Below are 23,811 nucleotides of genomic sequence, written 5' to 3'. Positions count from 1 at the left end.
ATAAAAGATTTGTAATGTATAAATAGGATTGTTATTCTTTTAACTGTGGTATTATTTAGTCAAATGGATAGAGAATAAAAAATCTGAAAATGCAATTGAACGATTTCACTATTGTTAAATTGGAACCCTATGGTATAATCAAGCTTTATATATTTCATTTTGGATTTCTTTTTGTATGTTTTATTTTTAATTTTAAAGGTACTTTAAATAAGTTTAAGATTCTTCCTAAATAAAAGAAACTCTGTTTTTTAAAATCAGGATTGTTCACTGCAACTGGCAAACCTGGGGTATTCTTTGATGTGTTTCCTGCCACATTTAATAAGGCCAAGCGGTTGCTTCTAATTCTGAGGCAAAAGGTTTGTTTATAGCTGAGATCATGTATTTATGTAATGTGTTGTCTGGGTTCTCTGGGTCTGTCTGCAAGTACAAAGTAAAATACATCATAATTTCTTTACATTTTTCTTTGCATTTTGACTTCCTCCAGTCAGCAACGTAAGAGATACAAGCACTAGCACTGTTGGCTAGCAGGTGTGTTCAACACAGAAGTTGAACAACTCTATTAAAGGTGGACGACTGCTGGTGTTGGCCTGCTTCTGATCAGATCATTCAAAAAAGAGGGCTCGATCTGGCATAGTGGTCACACAGTGACACAGGGCTCCTCAGGCTCCCAAGGGCTTCATGCTGCAGCTTTTTATTATCGCCCCAAATGACCATATCCATATTTCTGCTCCTGTCTTTGCAATCAAAGGTAAAAGGACTGGTGACAGTTACAGCCTGACCTTCCACTAAAACTTTGTATCATTGAGTAAATCAGAAAACACTTTACCTGTACTGAACCACTGTTAAGTTCTGCTCTCCACAGTGCCTCGCACATCGGATATACCTCATCCAGCTTGACTTACTGGGTTCTCCACCATCGATAAAGTGCTGCAGTGTCCCATCTTGGTCATATATCTGGGGGAGATGTCACAAGGTCAAGTAGTTAGAACAAATAATCAGCAATCATTTTCACTGCTTTGTCTCTCTGAGCCTTTTCCAGGAATGTCTTGCCACAAAGTTTGTCATTGTGTACTGATACTTTCAGAAATCTAAATGGAACAGCAGAAAAGTATTTTAGGGGATGCAAGTTTATCATATTTCTTTTATCAAGCCAATCTTTTCGTATTAAACATATTTCTAGTGTCTCAGAGATGTAACCATGTTTCTCAAAGAATATTTAACCTGTTTTGACAAGCTGGCCTTAAATAATGAACTGCCAGATAAACAAGAAAATCTGGATCTAAAGTGTGCATTGAAATGGCTGGGACACCCAAGCAAGGGGCAGTAGTAATCCCTAAACAAGTAACCCCTCCTTCACATCTCAGTTGCAGCAAGAGCATGTACTACAGCAACCTCACATGATACGTTAGGGAGTTGTAGGATTCATAATACCAAAACAGAGGTCTCTTCCAACCCAGTTAATTCTATGACTCTATGATTCTATGAAAACAAATGAGACTAGAAGGAAAAAGAGAGTTGATGATGCCTTTAGAAGCTCCCTTGAGACATATTTTTTTTAAGTAGTAAATGAGAAATCAGTCTTGAGGGAATCATTTTTTTCCTAAACATGACATCCCTGCTAAGGACATGAGAGTCAGTTCCAGTAATTTTAAAAAAAGACAGTATTATGTCTCTGCTTGGCAGTGGATGCTACCTATGAAATGAAAGAATGAAGTTGCTTTGGAGGCTCTGAAATGAAAAGATAAGTGTTTCATGCACACCTACCCTTTTGACTGCTTCAAAAAGTGTTATCTAGGCAGGTCTAATCCTAGTAAAAGCAGATGACCTCAGCAGATTTTTACTTGTTACACAATTACTTTGTCAAAATTCACAAACACATGTAAACAACTAGGTGCCTGTCTGAAGTAAACATATCTTTTGCTCCTCCATGAACACCATTTGCTTTAATAGCCCTACCCCAAAAATGCTATCCCTTTTGAAATTGTATGAGCCTAAACTGATGTCTTCTTGAAAGCAATAATTCTGCTAACTAAACAGGAAGAACATTTATTACATTGAACTGAACATTTCTAGAGCATACAAATTAACAACCTTGCATGTCTATTTCAATATCAAGAGAATAATCTCAGAAATTATGTGACTATATTCAAAACTCCAGATTTATTAAGTGCTTTTCCATCAGTTCACACAAAAACATACATAGGAATCAGAATCTAGTTATTTACTCCACCACAAGAGTCTCAAATTCAGGAGCCAGTCTAGCTTTTACTTTCGGCCAAGTGGGACTGGGAGTAATCAGGAGCAATATATCCAATGCTAGAGCATGAGAGACATGGAAATCAAGTGTCTATGGTGATCCTTGTTATTTGTTTCTGAGTGTCTGTGACAAGGACCAGGTGGAACCTGGTGAGATACTCTTGGGTTGGATAAGAAAGATGCTACCCCAACATGCACTGAGTGGAATAAAGTCAGAGAAATTAGGAGTCCTCAGAGGCAAACAAACACTCCAATGCCAGGGATTAAGTTTATTTTTCATATATGGTAACATGCTGATTATCAACAAGGACCTATTCTTTTGTAAATATATTTCCGTATGTTGAATATATGAGCAAAATATGCTAAACAATAAAAATCTGTAACTGAACCAGAAAGTTTTACAGGAAGTCAGCCTACAAAAAGGAAGAGAAGGAGAAATTAATGACTAACTGTTGGCTGGGACCATTTTGGCAATACCTATGCAAACAGTCTCAGCAGAGTGTTTATTATCTATCCATTTACATGGTGCTTATTCACATAACAATATATGGCTTAGCATGAGGCAGAAAAAATTCCCATAAATAAAGAGCTGATAACTTCCTAATACCCAGATGATATGAAACAGGAAAGACAAGGAAGACTGTCATAATCAGTACTGACAGTCATATCTTGACACACAGGGTCCTACTCAGAACTTCATGCAAATCAACAGGAACTGACAAGAAAAATTACTATCTGTCATGGAAACATAGTAGTGGAGCTTTCTTGGGCCCTGGGCCTTGGACTGCACTACAAGAAAGACCAAATATTTTCAAATGCTTTATTCTTGCAAGCAGTGATGCATCAGTGATAATATGCTCTCCTTTCCTAGGAAGATATTACTGACATTGCTGCGTAGTCAGAATCCATCCAATATCACTCTTAGCCCTGTTCTTATAGGACCGTAGACACAGCTGTATGGAAGCACAAGCCCTAAGCTTAACAGGGAAATAATAAGACTGCATTGTATCTGTTTATTTGTCAAATTGCATAATGCAGGTTAAAATCTGGAAAACAAAACAAAACAAAACAGAAAACCAACCAACCAACCCACCAACCAAACAAAAACCTGATATGGCTATTATTATTCATGTTACCATAGTGCACCAGTTCTTATTCATTTTATGATTACCTAAGTCAGGCAACCACTATATAACTGCCTGAAGAAACCCTCATGACGGAGCAAATCACGACCTGCCACAGCAGAGGAAAAGCAAAACAGTAGCACAAACTGTGAACTCAGACACCACAGTAAACTATATGGACATATATATTCACCTGCATCTCTATTGCACATTCATATGTAGTTAAACACTCACAGTATCTATTAAAGAAAATAAAGATGTGATAAAGTGATGTTACCAAAACTCCTTGACTTCCTCACTAGATCACTTCATGCATCTACACTGGCACAATTTTTAACACATTGCAAGGGTCTCATGACAAAGTAATAGTCTTGGGGCAAAATAAAATTTCTTCAAGTCCCTATGGAGATTGCATTTATTTTCTTCTGTATCTCACAGCATTCATTGATCTAAGACATGGAAGGAAAATTAGTTATTTCATTTTTCTACTTGGATTACACTTGGAAGTATTATCTAAACTGCTTACTGGATCTTTACCCTCTTCCAACAAAAACTGCTTGATAGCTGTTGGTATCGCTGAGTTTCAAGGGTCTGGGCTTTGTTGGGGGTTGTTTTGTTTTGTTATCGTTTTTTGTTTGGTTTGGTCTGGGTTTTTTTGTTGGGTCTTGGTCGGGTATTGTTTGTTTGTTTGTTTGTTTCTTGTTCCTTTTGGGTTTTTTGTTTGGGGTTGGTTTTGTTTGGTTGGTTTGTTGTTGTTTTTTGTTATGGTTGGTTGGTTGGTTGGTTGGTTGGTTGGTTGGTTGGTTGGTTGGTTAGGGGTGTTTTTGCTTTTGCTTTATTTTTTTTTTCCCCCAGAGTGAACCAGATTCCTAGCAGAGGCTGGAATCTGATAAAAGAGGATTGCACTCAACTTCTTAGCTGACATGCATTGTGTTACTCCTTGCCAGTTGCCATATAATTAATTAACTTCTTAATAAGTTCTTGACTAGTCTTGACTAGTTCTTGACTCAAACAGATACTTTAGTCATATGTTGCATTTCAAGAGACTCAGAATATGACGCATGTTTTTATTCTGTGAATTTCATCGTTTGACTTCAGAATACAACAGAAACTGCTTCATTTTTCAAGAAACTCCAAATCATAGCCATCACAATACAAGTCTTTCCCATTTTTTATATTCCTTTCTTTACAAACACCACTTTACTCAGTAGCCAAGACATAAATAGAGATCAGGTTTATCTTGTAATAGCGTGCAAATATAAATCAAATATGAAGGACTGGATTTATCACTTGTTGGATTGGTCACTGATAATTATTTGGAGGATATAGATACTGTTGCTTTTAATGACAAAGATAATAACGACACATAATAGCAATAATAATACAACTTCTAAAGCACATTCATATGAGTAATGCTCTAAAATCTCTGAACAACGATTACTAAGTAAAATAAAAAAGGACTATCTAAGATTCAGCAGTATTTAGGCAGAATGCTAAAGAGCCTTCTGAGAACTCTCAATTACTTTTACTTCAGTAATGACATAGCATTGTTCACTTGTATCAGTGTAGCAAATGTAACTCCAAAGCTAAAGACTTTCAGTTTCTGATGTACATGCCACAGAATTTTAGAATGAAGGAGTTCAAATATAATAGCACAGCTGCAGAGAAAGCCAAGTTATGAAGCAATTAAAAACAATTTCACAGAACAGACAGCAAGGTTAGTTCATCGAACTTCTTTCCGCTCTATCTGTTGCTTACTCTTGCTCCCTTCCCATGGTCTGCTAAATGGCTGTGTCTTTAAAAATTCTGCCTACAATTTATTTTTTATTTAGTCATATAATAAATGTATTCATATATGCTTAACTAACATCTCATTTTCACTTTAGGCAGTCAGAGAAGAGACTGATCCTGAAAAGAGATTTTTTTCTTTGCATGTACATTTGTACTGTGAAAGTAGCTACTAGAATAAATTTTTATGTTGCAAGATATCAAAAGAAATGTGAACAAAACCACAAAATATCCAAGAATTAATTCTTGTCATTAGTAGAGTCTTGTTTTTTCATGTTCACTGCTATTCTTTTGGACATCACGTGCCTAAGGTCATAGAATTTTCAAATCACTTAGCATGAGCCTTCTTCTCCCACAAGAAGCTTTACCTGTGACTTCAATGGGAAGTTTCAAGATAGCAGAGTACTTTTGACAAGTACATGTGTTTCATAAATCATCAGCTGTGCACTTAAAAGTTATAGATGCCTTCAAAACTACTGGAAATATAGTGAAAAAGGTTGTAACCAGACTGACATGTCAGATATGGTAGCATCCACACAAGTTATATTCTTTCTCAAACAGGGCATGAACCTACAAGCCACAGTAACACTGACAGTTTCTTCCTTTGCTGACTTGGACATCAGAACTGAATAATATCTACATTGGGAAAATTTCGTTATTGCAAGACTTGGCTTTTGATGTAACAACAGTGCAACATCTTCTACAGTTGTCTGTCCTAAGCAGAAGTTGAAAACAGTGCCAAAGAGGGTAACAGTTATAAGCCTGGGTGCTTAGCTTACAGTCTGTAAAAGGTATGCAATTATAGAATCATAGAATGATTTAGGTTGGAAGAGACTTTTTAAGATCATTGAATCCAACCATTAACCCAGCACTGCCAAGCCCATCTGTAAATCAAGTCCCTAAATGACACATCTATACTTGTTTTCAATACCTCCAGGGATGGTGACTCTACCACTTTCCTGGTCAGACTGTTTCAGTGCTTGACAACCTCCTTGGTGAAGAAATTTTCTCTAATATCCAACCTAAACCTCCAATGGCCCAACAAGCGGCCACTTCTCATTCTGTCACGTGTTACCTGACAGAAGAGACTAACCCTCACCTTGCTACACCTCTTTCAGGTACATGAAGAAAATTATAAGGTTTCCCCTGAGCCTTCTTTTCTCCAGACTAAACAACCCCAGCTGCCTCAGCCTCTCCTCATCAGACTCGTACTCCAAAACCTTCACCAGCTCTGTTGCCCTTCTCTGGACACACTCCATGACCTCAACATCTTTCTTGTAGTGAGGAGACCAGAACTGAACACAGGATTCCAGCTGTGTCCTCACCAGTGCCAAGCACAGAAGAATGACTATTTCCCTGGTCCTGCTGGCTACATTATTTCTGATACAAGACAGAATGTCATTTGCCTTCTTGTCCATCTGGGCCCACCGTTGGCTCAGCACTCCCAGGTCCTTTACCACTAGGCAGCTTTCCATCCACTCTGCCCCCAGCCTGCAGCACTGCATGGGGTTGTTGTGGCCCAAGGGCAGGATCTGACAATTGCCCTTGAACTTCACAGAACTGAACTCAGCCCATTGATCCAGCCTGTCCAGATCCCTCAGCAGATCTTTCCCATCCATCAGCAGATCAACACTGCTGCCCAACTAGTCATTTGCAAACTGGCTGAGGGGACATTCCATCCCCTCATCTAGACCACAGAAAAAGATATTGAACAGTGGTGGCCCCATAGCTGAGCCCCGGCGAACACCACTAGTGACTGGGCACCAACTGGATTTAGCGCCATTTGCCTCCACTCTCTGAGCCTGGTCATCCAGCCAATTTTTTACCTAGTGAAGAGTGCAAGCTATGAGCAGTAACTTTATCCAAGAGAATTCTGTGATGTCAAAGGCATCACTAAAGCTCAGTCAGACAACAACCACAGCCTTTCCCACATCTATTAAGTTGATCACCCTTTCACAGAAGGTTGGTCAAGCAGGACTTGCCTTTCATAAACCCATGTTGGCTGAGCCCAGTCCCTTCATTGTCCTGTACATCCCTGGTGATGGCAATCAGGATGATTTGCTACAAAGACCTTCCCTGTCACCAAGATGAGGCTAAGAGGCCTGTTGTTCCCTGGACCCTCCCTCCTGCCCCTCTTGTAGATGGGCATCACTCCTGCCTGAGGTCAACTGGGACCTCCCTGATGAGCCATGGCTGCTGATAAATGATTGAAAGTGGTTTGGTGAGCATTTCCAGCAGCTCCTCAGAACCCTTGCGTGGATCCTATCCAACCCTGTAGATCTGTGTGTGTCTAAGTGGTGTATCAGGTCCCTGAACATCTTTCTCTTGGATTATAGGGGCTTCATTCTGTTCCCCATGCCAATCTTCCAGCTCAGGGGGCTGGGTACTCAAAGAAGAGCTGGTCTTACTATTAAAAACTGGGCCAAATCAGGCATGAAGTACCTCAGGCTTTTCCTTGTCTTTTGCTGCTGTGTTACCTCACTCATCCACTAAAAGGTGGAAATTCTCCTTAGCCCTCCTTTGTCATTAATTTATTTATAGAAATATTTTTATGTTCTTTTACAGCAAGTAATTCTAGTTGGGCTTTGGCCCTTCTAATTTTCTCCATGCATAAATTCTTGACATCTTTGTAGTTTCTGGAGTTGTCCGCCCCTTTCTTCCAAAGCTCAGAAACTCCCTTTTTTTATCTTAACTTCCAGACAAAACTCTCTGTTCAGCCAGGTTGATTTTCTTCCCCACCGATTCATCTTTCAGCACATGGGGACAACCTGCTCCTGTGCCTTTAAGATTTCCTTCTTATGGCATATCCAATCCTCTGGGACTACTTGCCATTCAAGACTGCTACCCCTAAGGGGCTCTGTCAGCAAGTCTCCTAAACAGGCCAAAGTCTATCCTCTGGAAGTCCCAGATGACAGTTCTGCTAACCCTCTTGGTTACTTATCTGAGATTTGAAAACTCTGTCACTTTGTGATCGCTGTGCCCAAGACATCCTCCAACCACCACACCATCCACAAGTCCTTCTCTATTCACAAATAAGTCTAGCAGGGTGCATTCCCTAGCTGACCCCCTCACCACCTGTGTCAGGAAGTTATCCTCCAAACACTCCAGGATCCTGGTGGACAGTTTCCTCTTTGTTGTGCTGTGTTTCTAGCAAATATCTGGTAAATTGAAGTCCCTCACAAGAACAAGGGATAACGATTATGCTTACAGAATATTTCACCTGCCTCCTCATCCTGGTTTGATGGTCTACAACAGACTCCCACCAGGTTATCCACCTTGTTGGCCTTCCTGGTTCTCATCCATAAACACTCCCATAATCACCATTATTTCTTCTTTTGAAGGAAACTTTCCTGTCATTTTTTTAATTCACTTTGCAGTATTTCACTCATCCACTGGAATAAACTAGTACGCTAAGTAAAGCTGAATACATGTATGCTCTGAGAGATGGGGAAAGAGTGTTTGGTGGCATTACTGGTAGAAGAGAGCTCTATGGCCAACTTAACAAATTACAAGGAAGGTTAGTTCTCACAAGTAAGAAGAAATAGCAGTCTCTTTCCTGAAAAGCTCTGAGACTTACACATCAAACTGCTCAGTAAAATTCAGTGACTTGACTTGCCTAAGGCAGTGCTTGTTAAGTAAAATGCCAATGAGCTCTTATGTTTTTTATGGTAAGTATATATTATTTATTTGTTAGCACTTTTAATCATGTCAAACTGAAAGCAAATTGGATTGTATGTGTGACTTGATAACTCAGTCATTTAGACTGGATTCTGTGAGTATATTGGTGCCTAGCTCTCTCTGAAATCAACACACTGCCAAAGGACCTCCTTATCTAGAAAGCCTGAAATGTTCAGAAGAAACTGCATAAACTGAGAGAACACAAGTGCAGAATTCGCTGAAAATATTACTTTTAATGAGCATACTTTAGGCTAAAAATCAAACTACAGCTGAGTTTATACTGATAACAAGTGTTCAAAGAATGAATACTTTTATACTTTAAATGTGTTAATATTAAGAGCTGGCCATCTGATTAAGGGCAGTAGGGCCTTTCTAAATATGCATCTCCTCCTTGTTACACACTGAATGAGAAAGCTGTGTAGAAACAATCACGCATTTAACCATCACTTCTTTCTCTTTTCTTTCACTGTCTTGATGACCAACTACAGATACTCAGCAAATGTTCTAAGAACAACTCTTAGTCTTTCTATATAAAAGAAAAATGAAATATAATGGAAGTCAGAAGCAAACTAAAACACATGGAAAAGTCTGTAAATGCAGCTTAACTAAAGAGAAACACTGATGTAGATAGATAATAATAGCATGACATAATCACATCCTTTACAAAGACACTTCTCAAACACTGAAATACATTTTTTTTTTTGTAAATTACATTCTGTCTTTTAGATTACCTATAGAGTAAACAGGCAAATCGTTCTCAGCCAGTATAGAGAAATGACTGTTCATCACATTGTGATAACTCCAACTCTGACTCCTAATAAATATTATTGAATCTGTAATAATCAACTTACATAAAACTGGTATGTAACAATAGTACTATACATGTCATCAACCTCATTCTACTATAAGCAGAAATGTTTGGACAGGTTCCCTATTCAACTGCATGGACCTTACTTCAGAATGACATTAGTTATAAATACTTCTCATGTTGCTTGATATGACTAACAGATTTGTTTTGCCATTAAAATATATCTTCAGATTCTTTATGGACAAATAGAAAAAATTAACAATAAAAATATGTTACAGATAACATTCAAGCTTGTTGGCTTAGGATGAAATAAGTATGCTTTTGTTTATTGTTATGTAGAAAATAAAGCTGGTTACTACAGTCTTTACATGTATGTGAAATAATCTATGTCAATAACAAGTTACTTATTTTGAAGTGCTTCTATTTTGTAACTAAGTGGATGATATCTCCTTGCCATGTAGCAAATGCAAGTTCATTCAAAAACTAATTTTTCTGTTTTGCAACTTTCATATTACAGGCAAAACAGTGTCAATTTGTTTATACTTCAAATTGCCATCAAGTTTTCCGAAGCATTCTGAACTGGTATAAAAAATTAACAGAATAGAAATCTGAAATAAGTGAGCAAGGAGGAAACATCAGGACACCTCACTGGTTAATACCAAAATGTTCTCCAACACTTGTTGGCAATAAACTCCTTGGGATGCAACCCCTCTGTGAAAACGCACAGAAATATATCCTGACAGCCAATGGTCTTTAACTGCACTTTAACTGCACTATTCAAAGCAATTTTCTACAATTAGCCATATCTGATTTGAATCTTATGTCTTGTAATATCTGCTTAATGTTTCTTCTCTTTAATCTAGCAGGCATCATCTAGCAAATTTTATAAAAGAGAATACTTGCCAAATAATATTAAAAGCTATTTAGTTTTAATGTTTCTCAAAGGATTATAGCATATGAAACTATAAACATTGGTTTGAACTGTCTATGCTAGGTGAAAGGCTTCATCTCTCACTTAGACCCCAGTCCAGCAAACACTTACACACATGTTGTAGTCCCATTGATCTCAATGGGACTACTCGTGTGTGAAATCAAGCATCTGTGTGAGCGGTTGGAGGACTGGGGCCTTATTCCAGAAAGTGTCATGACAGCAATGCCCTGCTGATTATGCGGACTTCATAAAATTTTTTTTAGTTTTATTTTAAGTCTCAGTGGTTTGTTTCGACACTAGCCCGTGGAGGTCCTGGAATAGGAAAGAATTTCACATAACACAAACCAGTGTTACTCAACACCAGGGCAATGAGGGGAAGACACAGAGCAGAAAAAAACCCACACATGAAGATGAAAACCTGCACACATGCAGACAGGTCAGTAAAGAACCAATGCTCTTGTAGTATCCACTGACACCACAGGACCTCGCCAATGTGCACTTTGGCAGTCTCCTGTTAGGTTCAGCAATAGGACAGAAAAAGCAGCGGTGCTGTAGCCACAAGCCATTCTGCAATGGAGATGTTTTTGCTTAACACTGGTATTTCCACCTACTCACTGCACTGTGTTCCCATGCAGCCCTGGTAGCACAAGACCACATGGAGGGAGAAGACTGAAGTTGTTCTCTGCAGTCTTTTCTATATGGGACATGGAGCATGAAGAGAAAAAGCATGGTCAATCTAGGCTAAATGTACAGAGAGACCAGGGAAAAAAAACCCCAGATTAAAACAGAAAAGGTGGTTTAAAAACAGAGAGGCAAATTATCAAAGCTGAAATAATCCAAGCAGAAGACTCTCACACCAATTGACTGGTAGATGCATATCCCACTAAGCGTATCAGGGAAGGAGTTACAAGAAGGCTGTAAGGGTCCAATGCTGAAAACCCTCATTCAGCTGGAAAGCCTTAATGAATTTATTCAGTAACAAAGCTCCTAAGGTGATATTCTGAGACAGGAAATCAAGGCAGTTTTGATGATTCTTTGTTGCTTTTGGTACCTCTGAAAAAAGAGCACTGTTTCCTTCGCAGGTAAGGACATAGCTTTGACCATTTTCTTGCAACTTCTCAAAACTTTTAGACATTGCAAAGAGAAATTAAAAAAAAATTTTCATGTCTTTTAATTCCTCTATGCAACCAAATATCCCGGTAGGATTTTGGCAGACTTTGTCACTCAGTATCAAGTTTGGACAGCTGAAACAAGTGAGCAGGTACATAGCTCCTAAGGTGACTTACTGATAATGCAATGAGCTTTGAGAAATTACTCAGGACCAAAAGACACTAATAAATGGAAATAATTCTAAATTTCCCCTTATTCTAACATATGAGAAGGAATAAGAACAAGGAAGGTCTGATATTCAAATATAATTCAGGACTTACTGGTAAGAGAAAGCTGATGGCACAAGATGAGCATAGCTTTTGATCCCTCACTCCTGTAATTTCTGTTGAGTATATTTTCATGATCTTAGACTTACAAATCGTAGACACTGCTTAGGATACTTTCAAAAGTATGGCATATAGAATATATGGCACAGTTATCATTCTGTAAATTAAACTTGCTCGATTACAATTTTTGTTTGGTTTCACTTTGTAGCGCTTGGGACTTCTCATTCTTTCCATTACCTTTAGGATTTTTAAAAGCTCCAATACCATGTTTCCTTAAGAATCAGAACATAAAAGTTATTTCTCATACACAGAGCTCCTAGAGACTCTGAAGGCAACAAAAGAGAGGCTGTGAAGAGGGTGGAGTCAGACTCTTTTCAGGGTGCCAAGGGATAGGAGAAAAAGCAACAGGTAGAAAGTGGAACACAGTAAGTTCCACCTAAATATGAGGAAGAACTTTACTGTGAGGGTGACTGAGCACTGGAACAGGTTGCTCAGAGAGGTTGTGGAGTGTCCTTCCCTGAAGACATTCAAAGGCCATCTGGACACAATCCTGAGTAACACGCTCTAGGGATCCTCCTTGAAGCAGGGAGGTTGGACTAAGTGATCTCCAGTGGTCCCTTTCAACCTTAAACGTTCTCTGATTCTGTTGAGAGACTCTCAGTCCTGTAGAGGAACTGGTAAAAAATCCTTTAGCAAGTTAGACTTTAAACTCCATTGAAGACAATGGGACTCAAGTTTTAACTTATCTGGACGCTTTGGAACCATACATGCCTGTCTGCCTTTTAGGCAGGTAGATGATCATAAAACTTGCTCTAACTTTCTAAGCAAGACTTCTTGCCTTGAAACAAGGAATTCTTTTATTTCCTTTGAATGTATCATGAATGGCTATGGTCTGATTTGAAGTAGGGCACTTCAGAGAACTATGGAAACACTGAGGTTGGAAGGAATCTCAGGAGAGCAGCTCATCAGCTCACAAGATAGCGACGACTTCTATATCTTCACTTTGAAATTCCTGACTTATTGTTTATGGGTATTCAATTAAAAAAAAAAAACAAAAAACAAACAAACAAACAAACAAACAAACAAATAGAACAGGAAAAAATAAAACTCAAATTCAAAAATGTGTTACATGTGAAAAAACTCTCAGAAAACCTGTCCACAAGTGACATCACTTTCAAGCAATGTCAGATGATTACACTGTTCTGATAAAAGCATTGCTGCACAGTATAATGGTTATGACCCACTGATAAAGGTTTGTTGTTGGACTAGGGCACAGGTAGTTTTATTCAGATGTGCAAACTTAAGTTTCCACTAGTGTTTCTGATGGGTTTGTGTATCCCACTGAGTCTCCAGTGGCTGCTCTATAAGACAGGCAGTTCTCCTTTAGTTCTGAGCATGACTTGTCAGCCCCATCTGCATGTCTTAGATACTTTACAGAATTCAGAATCCCACTCAGCATCTCCATTTTGACTTTTGAATTCTCCTGCAGATGCTTAGATTTAGTGCCTGCTCTGAAAAAGATTTGTCACATGATTTACAGTAAGTGTCTTGATACTGTGGTTGTAGAAAACATGGATTTTGATAAAATTTTTCTGTGCACCATTTCTCTCAGTTTATAAGTAAATATGAGCAAGGGACTGTGTTTACAGTGTATGTGTAGAATATCTATCTCAGCAGAGCACCCATTTACTACTTCAATACAGACTACACAGATAATTCTTTCAATCCTTTTTTAAACATCTCATTAAGGCTCACCATAAATGAGGAATTTCAGTAAAAATTACATACTTTAGCAAATGTACTTAATTCCTTTGTGAGTTTTAAATAATGAGGCACAATGATATTTTTAGTTTGGAATATTTTGGAATGTCTGGAATGTCAAGCTCCCCAGATGATGATTAAAAGGTCAAGTAATAAAGTATATGATAAACTATGCCTGAGATTCCTCATAAAACAAATGAGTAATGGCTGTACAAACTGTGTCACTCTGTTTTTATATCAAAAAAATTCCTGCACTGTATTATTTATTCAAATTTGTTCAGTTACAGGATTGTCAGAAAAACAGTACAGATGGCTAGTTTGTAACTTCTTCATGGCTGAAGTTAGAGTCAAGAAGCAAATTAAAAAGTGCATTAAGGAGCAGTGCTAGTGTTTCCAGTGATCAGGGTTTTTTTCTTGCTGGAGTGCAGGTCTGGTGTTGGTAAGTATCATGTTAAGTTTCTTTGGAAGTGAGTTTGTTTCTGTGAGGATTATAACATTAGATTAGAACATTGCTTGAGACACAATCACAGGAGCCCTCCAGAGCTGTTAAGCATTTGGCATATCTCACTTATCTCTAAGGGTGGCAGGGGCCATCAATACAAAGTGGACCATCAATCAATATGGAGTCTTCTTCAGACATTGCCTGTCAGCTGATCAGAGGAAGACTTTAGGGAATCAGCTTTCCATTATCAGGATTTGGTCTGTGATCAGAACAAGCCACTAAACCTTTTACTTTTCACTTGGCAAAAACATACACACTGGAAAAAAGTCTTGACAGTTCATTCATTTTGCTCCATCACTGGAGCCAGATGATATTTGACTGGGGAGACCCACCCTCTTTGATGTTGTGCTCTTTTGAGAGTGCCCCGCTGTGAAAAAAATTTTCTCCTTCCAAATTAAAGAGAAATATTTCTATGTCCAGCTGTTAAATGTGACGTTTGCCATTTTTCAGTGCATTGGCTTTGTGCCATCTTGCAGACTGTGTTTCAAGCCTATCTTTTTCCCTTCCCCTTCTCAGCAGCAATATCTACAATGTGCTAGTGTCTCCCAATTCTACATATATCAAGACCAATAGGGAAAATACAAGTAATACTGCATACCTCTGAACTACATCAGCAATATTTATGTATTTCTTCTGATTTTTTTTAATTAAAGCCAGCAATCCTTCATGCAATGAAGGATAAAACCCTTAAATACCATCTATCTATGAATAAAGTCATTCTGATTGCAGTAGGCAAATCATACTGGAGCAAAGCCTCTGTAGAATACATTTACTGGTTAAATGAGTGTGGATGTTTTTTAAACTTGTTTCTTGTCCACATAAAAAAAAAATGGCATCCTTTCAGCAGCCCTAGCTCTGTTTAAATTAAGACAAACTTCTCATGAAACTTGAATAAACATTTACATTTATGTAATCAAGAAAACCTGTATCTTCTCATATTTATTAAGTGTAATTTTTAGACTTATAAAAACCACTGTCACGAATTATGAATACTGTAAATAAAGGGAGGACTCATCATTACAACATTTTGCGTATCTCTTGAGGTGGATGAAATGCAACAGGTTCCAATTACTCTTCAGTTCAAACTTTCCATAATCCTTTTCATTTCCATATTTGCTGACACAGAGAAGGATCAATGGTTAATAGATTTTGGCAAGGTCATTATTACAAACCTATGTTTTGTAATTAATTTTAGACTATAACCAGCAAATTGGAATAACTGCTTATGTAATCATCACATCTTCATGCTGTGAAAATTAAAACCTGACTGAGACCTCAACGGATGAGAATGGAAGCATTTAGTTTGGAAAACTACGTGGATGATAACAAAAATGAAGCACTTGCCCTTTAGGTATCCACATTCTAGATTCACGCCAAAAAAAAGCGTAGTTCAGAAAGATCTGATCTAGAAATAGGTAGTAAAGCCTGCTCTTCATTTGGACTATACACAACTCAGTTTTAAAAATTGTGGAATGATTCAGGTTTACAAATAAATATAAATTAGCCTCTCTCAAAAAGGCTAGCATGGAGCCAAGCTACATTCTGCAGGGCTTTAGACAGTTCTCTAAAGCTATCTGGTATCTAACAAAGCCAATGAGGAGGACCAGAGATGTCCAAGCAATGCAGAGACACTGGCTGTTCATGGTGTTAACAATTCAACCACAAGCATGTTTCCCTGTTCCTGGAATGAATCAAATGCTGCCACTCCTAAAATTAAAAGCAGTACACATACATGCTCTATAAACTTGGATCTCCATTTTATTCCGTTCCATGACTGTGGTTCCATGATTCTTGTTCCAAGGTGGTAACCTTGTTACAAGAATATAATTTACGCTATTATTGCCCTTCTCTGTCCTTAATTCCTAAAGAGACTAAGAAATATTTTTTCTTACTCTTAATTCCAGCTCTCTAATTTAGCTAGCCAATGTTACTCAAAATTCTCTTTACTTGCTTCTAGTGTCCCACTAGCCACTGCCTCATTATGTTCCTTTTTTCTGTCCCTCAATTTAACAAGGCAGAAGAAAAACACCCAAGAAAGGCTCATTAGAGTGAAAACCAAGGACTAATTGCAAAGTTGTGTGTTGGTCTTTTTCTGTTACATTCTGCATTTTTTGCTTTCACATTTAACAATACACACCTTACATTTATCCTTACAGTTTTTCTCAGCTGTCCTCTCTGTGCCAAAATAATTTGAAATAAAGGGGCAGTGTTTTTTTTGTCCAAAACAGCTGTAAGTGAAAATGTATAGATGGCTTATGTAGGCCAGCAGAGGTGAAGGACATACATTTCAGAAATAGTAGAGTAGTTTGAGCAGCAACTGTACTGGCCTCAAATGATTACTTTTTTTACTAAGGAACTCAAGGCAAATTAAATAATTTGAAACCAGTAGAATGAGTGATTGTAATCCAAGTTGAAAATTTTAACAGTAAAATGATTCATGAAAAGCAAGTTTTATTTTTCCCGAAGTCTACATTAAAAAAAAATTAATATAAACCAATTATTTTTATGATTTCCCCACCATCCTCAAAAATTAACACAAATGGTAAGTTATTCACTGTTTAGTAGGCCTGTATGCAAAATTATTTTGCTGGATATAGCCAAAACCTCACAATGGTTGTAAAGAATACCAATACCAGAATGGTTTGGAGCAAGATTTTTTTTTAAAATTTGATTGTTTCAAGATTTTATAAACCATAATATAATGTTTCCTTAAAAGCTTACTGAACTTTAAAACTGAAAGGAACTTTCTGAGCTGAGAAATAATGTTTCTGTTTAAAAATTACAAAAACTTCATGTTCATATAATTTAGAAACCTTTTCCCCAGTTTTTTGCATGGGACCTTCAAACAAAACTGACATTTTAATGCAAACAGTTTTAGTTTCTCAGCATTCTCTGGAAAAAAAAATAATTGTTTTCTTGGAAAACCCCAACAATTTGTAAGTAGTTATCTGTTGTACCCCAGTGATAGGCTATTAAAGGCATGCATAGAAACAGTCATGGCACCTAAGAGCTTGCAATCTAAAACACACAGATAAGGCTAAATGAACTGAGAGACCCAGAAAATGTGATGAAAGTGTAACCTTTCCCCACTCCCTCCTGTCTCTTTCTCCCTCAAGCATAATCACAAAAATTCTCCTCTTAAATACAAGAAGACTAATATGGAGTGCAGCTTCACAGTTTTCCTGAGTTACACAGGAATTGTCATGCTTCCCCTCTCCAGAAAGAAAATCTTTGGTTTCCCAGTGGGTTACAGATCTCTACCAGCTCCCTGCCACGCATGGAGAAAATAAACCCTGAATGTATGTGCAGGCAAATTAAAACCTATGCCTCTTCTTGACCTGACATTGGGAAGGCAGGCAATAGTAAGTCATGTATATGTTAGCCCATACATTTGGGGGCAAAGGAAAAGGGAAAGCACACTAAAGAAAGGGCTAAACTAGAAACTAAATAATGTTGAAAATAAATGAGTCTATTTATATATTTTATGTTAGGGATTCCTCAAGAGGAACAGGTTCCTGATAATAGCAAGCAAATGAGTCTTTGTTCAGCATCTTTTTAATGCCTCACAGACTGCATACCTACTGTATGTAGTTGTCTTTCCTATCTGGCTTGACCATTCTACTTGTGTCTATTTGTAAGAAGAGAGAATATTAAAAATAACTGTGTGTACCTACACATAACCACACACTAGGATTAAATGTTTACAAAGAATTTGATAAAGCTGCAATAAAAATCAATTTATCTATACAAAGAAGCATTTTTTGTTCTAAAATGTCAGATTTATGATTTCATGCAAGCATGACTATCCTAGAGCTCACCCTTTTTAATAAAGAGTCTTTTAAAAGACATAAAATACTTGTCCTAATGAAGTAATGGTTTCCCAAGGTTTTGATTCTTTTCTGTACTGCCTACAGTTTTATGTCTTTGTTGAAATGTGTCACTTCTTAAATTATGATGTTTTCCTAAGTCTACTATATTCTTTTTCTAATCCACACTAAGAAAGCACAATTGTCAGACATTATGTTTTGAGTGTGTACTGACCTTCAACATATTGTGGATAATGTAAATTTAATATTTTATAGTAGTTTTGAAAACATTCCTAAACTCAAAATCCTTCATTACTTAGTACCTTTAATTCATTCCACCTAACAACATTAAACTAGAAACCAATGTTTTCTGCAAAAAATCAAAGTAAAAGGTGAGCAGAAAAGACAAAAAGTACTTTAACATTAGGGAGTCACTGCTATTAGAGTCACAGCCAAATTTAGATAAGACACTGTACTGAGACAACCCCAACAGCTGCTGCAATCCCAGGACTGTCATCTTAGCCTGTTCAAATTTGTCTAAAAACTCTCCAGCAAACTGGGAGTATTAGATGAGTGAGACAGGAGAGGTTAATGCACTGTGATTCTAGCCTCTGCTGACTCTTCCGTCAAAAAATACTGAGATTCATCCAACAGAAAATGATAGTGGTAGATTTTGCTTCTTTTTCTCAAAGACTTTTCATTCTCCAGTAGAGAGCAGAGAAGGATCTGAGTTATTCCAGGCTTCAAAGGAAAGACATTTATTTTGTCCAGATAAGTAAATTGTCTAGTAATCCCATGTGGCATCTGGATAGGAAATATATTATACTTACTAGAAAACTGAGCAAATCCTTGGAATCAAGGATGAATAAACAAACTGACTGAGAGGAAAAGACACTTACCAGAGGCTTAATAATGAGGTACCTTCAGGAGCTTTCCATACTTTAAAGGAAAGTTGTGCAGCAAGGACTAATGAAGCCTGGGTTTAGTATAGTTGTGTGTCCTTTGTCCCCCAAACCTTCACTGTTGTAATAATCTCCACTTCTACATTCATTCCAGTGTATAATTTTGATACCTAAACACTTTCCAGTTATTATGTACTTAGCACTGCTACTGATATCACTGAAAGTTCAGCACACAGAAGATACAAATGTTCAGTGCAGTCTGTCACTGTGGGTGCAGGAGAAATAGTGTCCTGGGATATCTTGCCTTGCAAAGTGTAAGTAGAGAAAAGGTATAGCAGTGACAAAAAATGCTCACAAAAAATCCTAGTGACCTTTGCTTAACAGTGTGATATAGATTGGGTCAGTGAGCTTTGCTGATCCCCAATAATACCCATCTACACATCTTCAGTAATCTTCTTGAAAGAATCCCAAAAGTGTATAACTACTTCTAGAAGTTACTTTGTGAAATGTGAAGTAGCAAGAGCATGAAATCTGGAATCGTTCAGGGTAGAAGTGCACATTTTGCACGTGCTAAACAAACCTCCTCTGTTGGACCAATTACATAGGACATAGGTCCAGATACAACTCTTGTTTTCCTGAATCCCTGGGAATTTAAACGATTGCATGATTGGAAAAGCACAGTTGCCATGACAATACCAAAAAGAGTGTGCCCTGTATGTTTTTCATATTTGACTTCATTATATATACAGGATATCCTGTATTATACAGAATGTCTAGCAGTCCTGAAAGAAGAAAATGACATTTCCTGGTTTTTTTTTTTTGTTTTTTTTTTTTTTTTTTTTTTTTTTTTTTTTTTTTTTTTTTTTTTTTTTTTTTTTTTTTTTTTTTTTTTTTTTTTTTTTTGGCTACTTTTTCCACATTTCAGGAGATTTAGCTTCTATACCTATTTCAACACATTTAGAGAAAATACAGGAGGGATTACTGTATTCCTACTATAGTTCTGACTATTAATTAAATTTATTCTAATCACTACAGGTAAACCATTAACAATAACACAGCTCATTTGTAGATACATTTCAGAGTCATCCAAGTTAAATGAAATTTTTTCTGATATTTTCTCAATCTAAAGTGTGTTTTAACTAAAGATGTTCAAAATCATCAGACACTACAACAAACCCTCAGACTCTAATATAGTTTTTAACATTGTAAATAGGATTTGAATCAGACACTAATTTGTACCACTATGAGCAACTCTTTACACAAAAGTGCATGCAAGAACTACAAACAGTGCCAAAATCATGCTCCACAATGCACGGCATCTATGTTTCGGTCTCTTCATTACAGTGTAAGTCCTCTAGAAGTTAGTACAATAATGATTGGCAGAAGCAGAAAGCTGGCAGATTTTTAAACTATTGTGGTGATGGGAGAGAAAGAGCATGAAGATCTTACCTCACTTATAATAAATGATTGCATTAATTTTCACCTGCAATATTACAAAGTATATGTATAGCAATTCCCATTTTACAGCTAGGGTAAACCATGCCATTACCTTTGCAACTCTGCTTAAAGAGTCTGTCGACTTCAACGTTACATTTACATATACTGTGCACATAAATGAGAAAAAACCCCAAACCTCATCACATATATCATTCACATATTGTATATAGAGAGTTCTGAGATTTGTATTGATTTAATATCTTTGAGAGCAAAAATGAACAAGACTCAAAAGATCCATCATGATGCAATTATCCAAAGTTTTTCTTCTAAAATGCATCTATGCTTAGACCTGACAAAATTATTTTAACTACAAATCTGCAAATGTTTCAATTATAAAACTGTACAGATCTGAATTATAATAGTCAAAGATCAACTGTTTTATAAATACATTTTAAATGTGGCATTAATATAAAATTCCTATATCACACAACCAGAACAATTAATATAACTTGCTATGGCAATAACTCGGTCATTAAAAAAAAAAAAGATAAATTCCATCATGTAATTTTTGAACTTCTTCTGACCTTCTGATGGCTACAATTGGGAACAAATGTTATCCAGTAAAGACATTGGCTGCTTTTTTATTTGCAAAACAGAGAACAATTAATTTAAGCAGCCTTTGTTTTAGTAGACATATTAGATGCATTGCATAGGAAAAGATAACAGTCTTTTATACATATTAATTATAATCATAGATTTAAAAAATCCCAAGTGACTGGGACTGATGCAAATGAATCTGTTCTCTGGGTGTAAATTAGCCACCTAGGTCATGACAGCAGAGCAATCACAGCAGTACAGGATGTACTTAGAGCTATTTACCATGCTTTACTGCAAGTTTTGTATCCCATGGTAAACTCAGTTTTCCTGGAGTTACATTATTTATAAGACTGAAATAATTACCTTGATTAAAACTGGTTGGCTTGTACCTGCCCAGAAGTGCAGAAACATCTTTGGTTGCATGTACAGTAGAGGAACCTGATAATAAATACTGGGTCACTATTGGTTATTTCCTTTGCTCATAGGCAATGTAAAATGAAGCTGGTTAGTCACTTGAAGGTAGGATTCATTTCACATAGCAATAACCAACTAAGGTTAAGTGTATAACCTAACCCTATTACGGAATGTCCTTGTAGAGACAATGGAGAGAAACAGGCACCATCAGGGGGCAACACATCATAAGCAAGGTTAACTCACTTAGATCAAATGCTTAACTGACTGATATCAAATGTTGGTGACTGACACTGCAAGCATGACCTACCATAAATTGCCACACCCTAAATGGGGTTTACTGAGACTAGTGCTCAAAAAATTCAGCCATTGCATTCATACGGGTTGGGTTCTCACACTCTTGAAGAAAATGCTATTAACAGTCTTAACATTCAAGTGTCACTGTTGTAATACATTTTTTAATAGAAAAACAAGAATAACATCTTTATATAGATCCTTTTAAAATTAAATGTATAGAATCATATCAGTCTTAAAATACTTAGCCTCTGTTATGACAACACAAGCACACAATCAATCAACTAGGATTTTTTTTCCAGCTTTCTTTCCAAAATATACTTGTCTCCCTCTCCCTCTCTTTTTTTTTTTTTTTTTTTTTTTTTTGAGCACACAACAGCAAGAGCAGATTTTTGGGAGAGCTGTGGTTTGTACTGCTACAGAGAGCTGCTTCCCGAAAATGACCTTTACTACCAAGTAAATGATTACAGCACAGTAACTCAAAAGCAAAAGAAAAAAAAATTGTCATATTGCTCACAAAACTACTGTGTTGGGGAAGCTTTTCAGACACATGCTAAAGGTTAATAGACAAATAAATAAAGGTTAATAGTTTAAATAAATAAATAAATAAATAAATAAATAAATAGCGTGTCACTTTCACTCAATTTTAATTTCAAGACTTGACTGGCTGGGATGCCTCAAGTAATTTTCTGGAAGCCTTGAGATAATATGCGAGTGGCAAGAATATGAGCATGTCTGGAGCCTGACTATATTGGAATATTACTTCTTGCATTGCAGCAAAGTCTTGACGTGGCAAATAACAGCATAAAATAGTAGAGCCTGGTGAGCCTATTTCAGCCTTATCAGATGGAGGAGAAAAAAAGTCGTTACTTAAGACCAGAAGCTCTTATCTCTCCACTGGGAGAAGAACCAAGGGAAGGCATAGTTTCCGCAGGGAAGATGAAGTGGTTCCAAACAGTCCATCACTTTATGTCAGAACCAGGTTTAACTGGGAGGGCAGATGGGATTCCAGTAAAGGAGCTGAGGCTCCTGTTGCCAACCTTTCCTCTCCATCGACATCATCCCAGATCGCCCAGCAGTCCCTGTGTAAACATAGCCTTGTCCCATGGTGGACATGACTATCTTCTGAGTTCTGCAAAGGTAGAGGTCTTTACAGATCTTTTTAATAACAGATCAGAAATCACTGCTGCCAAAATTGGGTCTCCAGGACACAAATTATCCTCAGCCTTGTCTAAAATAAAGTACCAACTCTGCCTTCCAGTAAAATCTAATTACAAAGATTAAACTGGACAGAAAATCATCCTCATGCTTGCATTAGTATAAACTAATAGGAACTGAGACACAGGAGGCAGTACAGCATATCTACAAAGTCTAAACATAGGCCCTAAGAAAAACGATTGTATGAAACTACGTAGCAGTGTCATCTAGTGACTCTTGCCATAATCTTATTATCCAGACAGTGCAACCAGATATACAGAAGGCCAGTTTTCACCCTGTTGAGGTGAGCTGTGCCCATACTCTACTCTGACGCTTGGCGTTGAGCTGGGGCAAGATTCGACAGGCAAACTGAGTGCATCCATACAAAAATACGACATTTCCAAACAATTCTCTGATGAGCGCACAGACATCCTTAACTGCGTGTATGGAAATCCTAGTGAAATGACAATGCTAGGCATAGTACTGGTCCTGCCTTGTGTCAGGGAAAGCATCTGCCACGATGGTGCTGAAATACAGCTCAGGAATATACCCCCTAGTGAGACTCCTTTGAACTCATTCCCTGGTGTAATCTGAAGGATGTTTTGCAAGGTTCTGGAGACCACCAGTGAGCCATGGGAAGCAGCTTAGTAGCCTCTGCGGAAAGCAGCCACAGTTACAAGTAACCAATTTGGCTGTTTTCTTTTTAACATCTGACCTTAACACCAAGGGTTGCCATGGGAGTATTCAAAGCCAGGCTGGATAGGGCTTTGAGCAACCTTGTCTAGTGGAAGGTGGCCCTTCCCACAGCAGGGGTGCTGGAACTCGATGATCTTGAAGGTCCCTTCTAACCCAAACCATTCTACAATTCTGTACCAATAACCAG

At 37.4% G+C, this 23,811-nt stretch overlaps 1 protein-coding gene across 1 annotated transcript in view; it reads right to left on the bottom strand.

Annotated features, from left to right (window-relative positions):
- PRDM6 (PR/SET domain 6) overlaps positions 1-23,811 on the bottom strand; it is a 67,583-nt gene that overhangs the window by 16,216 nt on the left and 27,556 nt on the right. Inside the window, exon 3 of the mRNA XM_027879362.1 lies at positions 827-954. Within this exon, the coding sequence (XP_027735163.1) occupies positions 827-954 (128 nt within the window). The remainder of the gene's footprint in view (positions 1-826; positions 955-23,811) is intronic.

Source organism: Empidonax traillii, unplaced genomic scaffold (genome assembly GCF_003031625.1).
Source record: "Empidonax traillii isolate 1590-97213 ecotype Southwest subspecies unplaced genomic scaffold, ASM303162v1 scaffold54:size2178333, whole genome shotgun sequence".
Taxonomy (NCBI): Eukaryota; Metazoa; Chordata; class Aves; order Passeriformes; family Tyrannidae; genus Empidonax; species Empidonax traillii.
This window is presented reverse-complemented; position numbering and strand designations above follow the sequence as displayed.